The sequence below is a fragment of the Poecilia latipinna genome, unplaced genomic scaffold (genome assembly GCF_001443285.1).
Source record: "Poecilia latipinna isolate Pla-1442-1.1 unplaced genomic scaffold, P_latipinna-1.0 Scaffold370, whole genome shotgun sequence".
In the NCBI taxonomy this organism is placed as follows: Eukaryota; Metazoa; Chordata; class Actinopteri; order Cyprinodontiformes; family Poeciliidae; genus Poecilia; species Poecilia latipinna.
Genome location: NW_015112986.1, coordinates 521,860 through 531,746, shown reverse-complemented (window position 1 = coordinate 531,746; position 9,887 = coordinate 521,860). Strand labels below are relative to the sequence as shown.

Sequence of the window (9,887 nt, the reverse complement as noted above, 5' to 3'; positions counted from 1 at the left end):
AAAGACATGAATTTAAAACTTTTAATGCTTTTGAGTGTACTTGAAATCACTGTATTGGCTCATCTACACTTTACAGGAATTTCAAAGTCCACACGCCTCGTAATGAATTTTTTAATTGGATTTGGATGAGTCAGCCATAATTCATCCAGCTTAAGCAACTTCAGAAAAGCTAGCTTTTCTCATGCTTTTTTTTTTTTTGTGCATGTCACACATGTAACGTACATAATTAAGGATAATTACAGCAGTCAGACAGTGACATCAGCCACACCCACAGGTGTCCTGAGTGTCAGGAAGCAACACTGTCTGAACTCTTCACTGGTTGTTTATACATTTCTATAGACGTTACACCATCATAATTGAAAGAAAACTTGCAATTCAGTTCATTCAGGAGAATTTGTGTGGTTTCCAGCTCGCTGCTTCATTCACAGGAGATAATTAGGTGGATTTTGAGCTTTTCTTTCCGTGCTGTGATTGGTCATTTCAGCTTCTGACAGACCCATAAGTGTCTGCTCCTGGCCTTTCACTTTCAGTCAATTTATTTGGCTCCCCGGTGACATTACTCGAACGTTTTCAGTTCCTGAAAGGGAAGAACTCAGAGCAATAGTGGCCTCACTTTGTTCGTAAAAGATGTTCATCATATTTCTGCTTTCCTGTTTGACTATAATAGTAACTGCAATACCGGTAAGAAATAATAACGATAATAATGAAATGCCAGCATATTATCAAAAGCTTAATTGAACATGCAACTTCTAATTATTTTCTTTAACAGGTTAGTCCAAGTACTCGTCCTCTGCAGCCATCACAGAAGGGACTCAGTCATGGAAGTCAACCTGTTGATGCCACAATCAGGAAACCTGAGGCTCAGGTGGACCCGTCTCTTCCTCACAGCTTGGACCAACCACAGCCTGGAAATCCCCAGCATCCGGATCAAGAGGCCAACAACCAACAACAGGCCAACAACCAACAACAGGCCAACAACCAACATTCATTGCAGCATTACGCATTGTTTCCACAAGGGGGCAGCCCAGTGATGTTCCCCAGTGGATTTCTACCGCCTAACCAGCTGACCCTTGCTCAGCAGCCTATGGTAAGAAATAACAACGTTTACAATACAATTTAGACTGAAGGAGGTTTCTGATTTTTTCTGCCTTGTAATTTTAAAACAATAAATCCAAACGGTGTCTGTGTTCTTTCCATTCTTCTAACTAGATTTTTCCATCGTACGGATTCATGCCTGTATTCCCCTCACCCTATAGCAATCAGCTGGTAAGATATCATTAGCAAACACACAGGTTGTGCCTTCAGCAATATCCCACACATAGTTTAAAGTATTGCATGTGCTCACTATAGATTGAAGTTCAGAAAAAAAATTCCCAGCACAACTTACTTTAACCTGAAAGATTTCCCCTGTGGGTGTCTTGAACAGTTTTCAACAGTTTAATGAAAGTTTTTTTTTTTTTTTTTTTTTACTTTTTAAATGGCTCTAAAAGGAAACCAGAGACAACCTCAAACTCTCTCACTGGAGACAGTGTTGTGCAAATACAGACATCTGTCTCTAAACATAATTACTGGTTGATTTACGGTGCCGAGACAGCAACTAACATTTTAATGCCGCAAGTGCTGATTATTTAACCTCCTAATTCAGAGTAATGTAGCACAATTAAAGTCTTTGTGTACACAGTGCACAAGTCATGAACACAAACTAAACCTTGCATGCATTTTCTCTCCCGCAAAGTTCTCCCCGTATGGATTCCCGAAGGTTACCGAGTCTCACCTCCCTCAAGCTCCAATAAATCAGCTCACCAACGGTCCTGTGCTGCCAGCAGAAAATGCTGCAGGGGCAGCTGCACCCTCCGTAGCTGCAGCTCAACAAACACAACAACAGGTTCCTTAATTTGACATGACTGATCCCACGGAGTAATAAATATTGACTTTATTGGAAGTTAAAAGTGGAGCTGCATGATCAGACTGTCAAACTCTCTTTCACAGAATCCCCCAGTCGTGTACATGCTCCAGCAACCCATGGTAGATATGAATTGGTGTTTTTATGCTTGGATGACGAAACAGCTGTTGTTGCCTCTCAATTGTTTGCCAGATCATTTTTCATCTCACACAAGCTGTCATTGCTTTCTAGAATCCCTCACTTGGAGGTCTCAGCTCAGAGGAACTGGAGGTAAATCAGCCAAGATTTTTGACTGACTCTCAACATGTGCAAACATTTTGTTTCAGTGAACTTGATGATCCCAAATCCCAAAACTGCTTCCCCTTCCATGTGCCTTATACTATCTATACATTATTCTCTGTTTCAGACAGCAGCAAAACTGAGCCAGCTGGGTATGTTTATGCCCACCATGCTTGCGAACCTTCCCGCTGGAGCAGCAGCAGCAGCTGTTCAGGTGCAGAGTCAGTTCGCCGGAATCACAAACCCAGACCAACGGGCTGCCGGACAAACTGCAAGGACCTCAGTTTCTGGAGCCCAACCATTACAGGGTGTACCTTGCTCTGGATCACGGCCGAATGTCAACAACACGCCCACCCGTCTGAAGAGAGCAGTGCGTGAAACTCCCGCAGTCCGATCAGCGGATCAACCCAAACTCCGGCCCACGCAGAGAAAACTGGCTTAATAAAACCGCAGCAGCTACTAAAACTTACTTATGATGTTTTAAAATATCAACTGCAAAAAATAAACGGCTAGCGATTTATCAGTAGGGTGTCTTTAGAATATGCCTAACCATTGTTGGTGTTTTTTGCCTTCAGTACGGTGTTTTTATATATTAAATAAAGAAGACAATCAGAGACTGACTCTGTCTTTCAGTGCTGCCCTGTGTGCTACTATTTCATCAATCTGCTTTCATTTAGTTTCAACATACATTACATCATTTTGACAGACTTTGATTGGGTGAACACCAATGCTACTTCCACATGTTGCAAAATTCACAAGCAGTCTTAAAAAATGTCCTTTATACGGAGTCCTTCGTTTGCTCTTGTGGCTCCAGGTGTTTGACTCCTTTTTGAAAAGAAAAGAAAGGAAAATAAAAAAAAGATCTTTTTATAACTCTTTCCCTCAGTTAGTAGCAAGCTGTTAATACAGATTGTGCCTGGTGCTTGGCAGAAGGGCGACAGATGGTTTTTAGAGGATTTTTTGTAAAAAAAAAAAAAAAGGTTTTGTCTGGGAGGAATTAAAAGCCTGGAGCTTTATTAGCTAACTAGTTTAGAGAACTTTTCCTGACTTACTAACACCTTGTCTTGTTAGAACCAAAAAACTTAGATTTATTTTCCTGGGATTGTATATTATTGACCAATGCAAGATGGACCCTATTTCTGAAGGAGAAAAAAGGATAAATGGTCTTATTGGACTTTGTGAGATGTCAAACGGTTTGGTTAATGTTTTCTCATGATCTAACTCATCTTTGTCAACAACTTTATCGCTGGTGGATTTCTTGTTCTTGTGATGCTTTGTCACTAATGTTTTCTAACAAACCTGTGAGGCCTGGTTGCATTTTCATTTGGGCGTCCCAAAGTAAATTGAGGAATATACACATTTTCAGTTGTTTAGTGGTCTTACACATTAAACAATGTGCAAACCATGTATTATTTTCCTTTTTTGTTCCAGTTGTGCTCTACTTGTGTTTGTGCTTCATTTAAAATCTCAATCAAACACATTAAAGGTTTTGGCTGAAATGAGACAAAGTGATACATTTGTAAGGTATTGTAAATTTAAATGATCAAACTAAATACTACTTGAAACCGGCAGAGCAAATTGCTTCTTGGGTAATGAAAATTGATGTCTCATTTTTGTTAACCCAGAGTCATCTTTTGTCTCATCTTGTGAGCTGAATCTATCATTACGCACCTACTTGTTAGTGGATTTTAGGGCATTTACCCTCAGTAGGCCTCACCTCAAGTCTTCATTCAGTTCCAGTCCTGGTTGGAGGTTAAACCTGTGTGGAATTTCACGATCTCCCTGCATGTCTATTAGTTTGCCCCAGATACTGTGGTCCCCCCCCACAGTGTGAAACCAAACAAATTAGCTTAATTGGCAACTCCAAATTTACCGTAGGAGTGAATAATTCAATGTGTGTGTTAGTTTGTTTTGAAAATCTTTACGGCGACTGAGCAATGGACCTGTCTGGGATTTCCATAACCTGTTGCCCATTTACTGTCAGTATTGTACTCAGCTCTGAATAATCCAAAACAGATACAGTGGGCAGATGAAGGAGACGTACATCGATGGGCATGCGCATCATAAATGCATGTCTTATACAGACTTTATTGAGTGACATATGTATATTGTGGTTGCGTAGACTTGAGCCTGTGGATAAATCAGTCTGATAGAAAACACATATTTTCCTAAATAAACCAAGTGTCAAAGGTCATAGGTCCTAATCCCAGCCTAAACTCTTGGTGCCTGGATTTTACTTGTTCTCTCCAAACATGTATGAGTTCTCTCTGGGTCATTTGGTTTTTTTATAATGTTTAACAGACTCAACAATTGTAATCATTGTACCATTGTCAATATTTTCCATTAGTTTTTGACAAAAACAACAGTGATAGTTAAGAAGAATAAAAATGTTTATATATTAGAGTCATATTTTCACACTTTGGACTTGGGGTTACTGGGTTCTTGCACTTCTGTACCTCATAAATTACACTGCTGAAGGATCATATGTCATAAATGTGTGCTTCAAGCCAAAAATGTGTTAAAGGGGTTTCTCCCAGAGACAGAGCTGTCAGTGATGTGATCATAAAATTAAAACTCTTTGGCTTATTACCAATGCCTGTCAAAAGTCTGCAAGGTCTTTGTTTTGTCAGCAAATAAATAGGAGCAGATCTCCCTCTGCTCATCACACATCCTTCTCCAGGAATACTTCTTTACTCACAAGTGGACGGATAGGAAAGGTAAATCTCTTAAAATGAAATAGGATTACTGAAGGATTTGTTGCATAATTTCTATATTTTATTCTTTTAAAAGTTCTGTATTGAATATACTAGCATGGAATAATCACAAAATAATTGTTTCCACAGCTTAATTCAAAATGAAGCTCATTCTGCTAGCAGCCTGCATCATTGGGATGGCTTCCAGTGCTCCTGTAAGGGAAACACACATTTGTTCCTCAAATTTGTACCGTATTTTTGACATAAAACTTTTGCAGTACAACCAACTAAAAGTCCAATTACACAGTACCTTGTCTTATAGGAATGATTTCCCATATTTTTCTTGCTAATGTCTAAATTACCTTTTTTTTTTAGCATTTTAGCTCAACTATTTTTGATTTGCATAGCAATGAGCCTGTACAAATGTGTGTATGAATTTCCCACCAAACAGCCTCAGATGTACATGGAGTTTGACCTCCACTATGCCCCTCCTCAGGTAAAAACAAATGTTTTGCAGCGACTGCAGCATAGATTTTCCTTCCCTTCCAAATGACCCAGTTAATACTGTGGACCTATTCTTCACAGGCGGCCCAAGCAATCCCTGCCGGAGCCCCAGTGGGGTCCCTGGAAGTTGTAAGAACAACATGTTATTATTTCATCCTTTCAACACAAATTTACACCTGGCGATTACTCTTTTATGTGATAATTGTGGCTATTTCCAATTTTCAGCTGCTCCCAGTTAACAACCAGAGGCAATATGTTGGAGGACCAGTGAGTGACATTTTAAAGCTGGATATTAACAGAGCCGCATTTGAACTTTGTAGTTAGAATCGTGGGGGGGGGAAAGAAGTCTCGAACAAAAATCTAAGTAAAAGTTTCGCTGTTCTTGCATTGCTGTGGCTTAGCCGCACACATTAACCCCTAAATGAACTTTCTCTGGAAGGTCCAAGGATTCATCAAGCAGGAGATCCACAGGGCAGATGGCAAAGACGATGAGATTGTAAGAGCATTTAACATCTTCCTGACTGAAAGTTGTTGCAGAATGTTTGTCGTCGTACTCGTCTCATTTCATCGCCGTCCGTTTCAGTACTACCCCTTTGGGTTTGACCGGCCAGCTCCAGTTGCCCCTGCCCCTGCTGCCCCCGCGGCCCCTATTCCTGCTGCCCCTGCTGCTCCTGTAGCACCAGTTGCTCCTGTTGTTGTTGTCGCCGCACCCGTAAGAGCTGTTTAAGTATTCTATCTGGACATTACGTCTGAATGGTTTCATACGTTTCGATAACAGCACCACAAGACATATTTAAAGAGATGGAGAGGCGAGTAGGTTCATTCAAATTATTCTTGCTTGGGAAAAACATAGAGCCCATTTTTTGCTGAGCTTTCTAGAAGAGTTGTCTCATCCTCCCTACTGATTGGCTTACGACAAGCCTCTGTGATTTCAGGTTGCCAAACCCAGTGATGATGACGAGGAAGATGACTAAAAAGGTCTGAGTCAGCAGCAGTTGTGCTCATGTGTGCAGAAAGAGGTACGATGCACACAGGCACACACAGAGGAAGAGACAGTTTATACAATGAACTGTTAATGAAACGTTTGTGTCATATGCTTAAATTATTTTCACAGCTGACTTTGTTTGTTTGTTTCTTTTTTTTTTTTAAGACGAGGAAACCAGGAACCAGCTCAGATGAATAGAAACCAGACAACGATGCTGCTTTTCAAAGCTTCTAACAAATTTGGTGCTATGCGTTATGGACATCTTTCCAGTCCAGATGGTGCTTTGTTTTCTTCCTCAACAAAACAAACAAATGTAATGTGTTGAAATGTAAATTGGTGGTTTGCTGTGAAATATGATTGTCCTATTTTTCCAATATTCCTCTTTGTGATCTTTCTATTAAGGAAGCTCAGAAAATAAATGAAATGAATGCATTAATCAGTGTCCTTGTGTTGTTTTGTCTTCTACAAATAACTACATATAGGAAAATAAGAAGGTAATAATATCAGTAAGTTCTTAAATCTTTCACATAAAAAAAGGTTTTTGTATGCAATAACCTTGATTTTTCTTTAAGAATTGGCCCGACAGATTATTTAATATAGTTTGAATAAAACTGAATTTTTGCTTCATGAGATTCATGATTAGCAAGTCTTTGTTTTCAGACCACAGACATTAAATTGTATCTGGTCAGTATTTACTGTATTTCATATCAGCGCTTTTCTATTTGGAATTTAGAGAACAAAAGTGACGCAGAAATATATTTTACATTTTCTGAGTAAACATGTCTTCTGCTCTCATGGTAAACGGCTTGTCTCTCATAAAACCTTTCACTGTAAATCTTCTTCCACTGTTGTGTCTCATAAACGACACTGCTGATTGATAAAATGTCATAAAAGTGTGTTTCAGGTTAATAAGGAGTAGGAATGTTAGCTGTCAGTGTTGTGACCATAAATAATAAATCTTTGACTTATCTCCAACCGTCACATGTTAACACTTATGTTTTATTTACCATGTTATAAGTAGAAGCAGCTGTGCAGTCAATCAGATTAGAGATATATGGCACTATTTATGTACTATTCATCACTTGGATGTTTTACCCCAATCAAGATGTGCCTTTTAGGATGAAAATAAAAAATGCAAAGAAATCTCTCTAATGTCGAAGGAAAAAAAAAAAAAAAAATTAAACTTTTGCAAAAAGAAAAAAGAGCATTCTTGTTATGCTTCATTTTTCAAAAATACTCCTAGCATTGCATTTTGTCTCTTTCTAAATACACAGAACAAATAAAACAACACACTGATACGAATTTATGCCACACTATTTAAAGTCTGTGTGTAAACTAAAGTGCCTGTCAGGCGCAGCTGGAACATGTTGTATTAATAACAATTTGCCATGTAAACTGCAGAGGTTTTATCTCGATTCTGATTTCTTCATTAGTAAGTCCGAACCCCATGAGCAACAACATCTGACTTATAGTAATTCCAAATCATATGAAAATACATTTATTTCTATAAAACAATGAAATCCAACACTCCCTATGGCTGAGAATGCAGGTTGAGGTGAGTGAAGGTGCAAAGCCACCGACTGTGTAATCAAACTGACTCTACTATTACTCAGAGAGTGGATTGGGCCACTGGTCATTTAGTTAAGCTGTGGGCCAGACACCTGATCTGTACTCCCTCATTGGGAGACTTCACTGCCTTCGGCTGTAATTAACCGTTTGGTAAAGGGACACCCTATAAAAGTCAAACCTGCTCTCTCTGAGCTACAACACAGTCACTTAGCATCCTCTGAGTTCAACATTTCATCTTCTCTCTCTGGTTTGGTTTCATTGCAGTGGGTGAGTACATGTATACCTGGCTAACAGAAACCAACCATCCTGTGTGACTTTTGTAGATTTTACAACGGTGAATGTTGTGTTTTCAGAGTGAAAATGAAAGCAGTCTTCCTGTGCCTATGTTTGGCTAGCACTGCCTGTGCTGTGCCCGTAAGTCTTAGATTTTAATTTTTAAACAGCAAAAACTTTAAAACTACTACACAAAATGTCCTGCAGTCACTTCTCTAAATGTTTTTGTTTCTGCATTTAGTTTCAGTACTTGCCGCATTACACGGGGTCTAGACCCCGGCAACTGGCGACACAGGTAAACATGCATACTGTGTGCTGAGTTTGTTAAACTCTTCCTCTATAGTTTCATCTTAAATGCTTGATGAAACTTTAAGAAAATAAATATCATGTAAGCTGAATTTTTACCAATAAAAGTTGTTTTTGTTTTTTTCCCCTCCAACTTTCATGCAGATTAAATCGCCTTTTGCTGGTGGTTTCCCACAACCTGCAGGCCCAGGAGTTTATAGTGTGGAATTTGTAGGTCCCAATTCTTTAATGTTATGTTTCCTTTTAACTGTAAAAATCAAATTATTACATTTTCACTTACAGCATGTATGTGCACTTTGTGTGTTTTACCAAGCTTCCATACATGTTTGGTGCTGGTGCAGCTGGAACAAATCAAGGACAAGTAAGAGTTTTCTCACATGCATGTAGATGTGCTAATCTATGACAACAACTGTTTTTACTTTTCACTGATTTTGTTTCAACAGACCTTCCCTCAGTATGGTTTCATCAAGTACTCCATCCCACAGCCTCCTGGCAGACAGAGCGTAGAAGTTGTATGTGCTGATCTGTTACTTTTTGTATTATGTGTGGCATACAGTGCGACTATTAACATTTTTGTGGTTTTGTGGTTTTATATTTGCAGTTCTACCCTTATGACTTCGCTAAGAACCAAGTAAATATTTTGTGTAACTTAATGAATCCTTACAAACCTAATAATATGTACAGTGCAGGATTCTAAAAGCAGGTTTATTTTTGTTTCAGATAATTCAGAACTCTGCTCCTCTGCCAAATGGGCCCGGTCTGCAAAATGTAATATATATTTTTTTTATTATTTGATTTTCCCCTATTGCTCTCCAAACACATCATAAACATAAATTGTATGTGCTTTTTCTTCAGTTGCCCCCATTTAGATTTCCTCCTCAAGGAATTCCCCAGCAGCCAATGAATGTGAGAACAGAGTATTAGTAATATACATTCTATAATGTCTCTCCACATTCTGCTTCATGTGTATCTGTTTTTGTTTTTTGTTTTTTCTTAGATGCCAGCTTTTGATGTCAATGCCCAGCCATCGCAGGATCCATTGCAGAAACTGCAGCAGGACAAACCTGTGCAAACAAGCCAGGTGACCAAACTATAAATCACTGCACTAATTAACTTTGCACCGTTAATAAATGTTCACAAAAGTTGCACAAGTATGCATGAAAAAATAATTGGATGCTATTTTTCTGTGTTTTCAGGCACCTGATAAAGCGTGAATGAGTGAACTACGTCAAACACTGATACTTGGTTATAAAACTGAAGAATCATCTTGAAGTAACATTTTAGAAGATTAGCAAACTATGTTGATAACCTCTGTAGATACCCGAGAAGACTTTAAATTATCTTTAATTTTTTAATAACAATAGCTGTTTTAGAA

General features: G+C 38.7%; 1 protein-coding gene across 1 annotated transcript; it reads left to right on the top strand.

Moving 5' to 3' along the window:
• The first annotated feature begins 496 nt into the window (after positions 1–496).
• ambn (ameloblastin) lies at positions 497–3,589 on the top strand. Its single transcript, XM_015036495.1, has 7 exons — positions 497–681; positions 770–1,087; positions 1,210–1,266; positions 1,736–1,885; positions 1,990–2,025; positions 2,135–2,173; positions 2,310–3,589. Exons 1-7 carry the CDS (start codon positions 628–630, stop codon positions 2,622–2,624), a joined length of 969 nt encoding a protein of 322 aa, XP_014891981.1. The 5' UTR covers positions 497–627; the 3' UTR covers positions 2,625–3,589.
• The last annotated feature ends 6,298 nt before the right edge of the window (positions 3,590–9,887 follow it).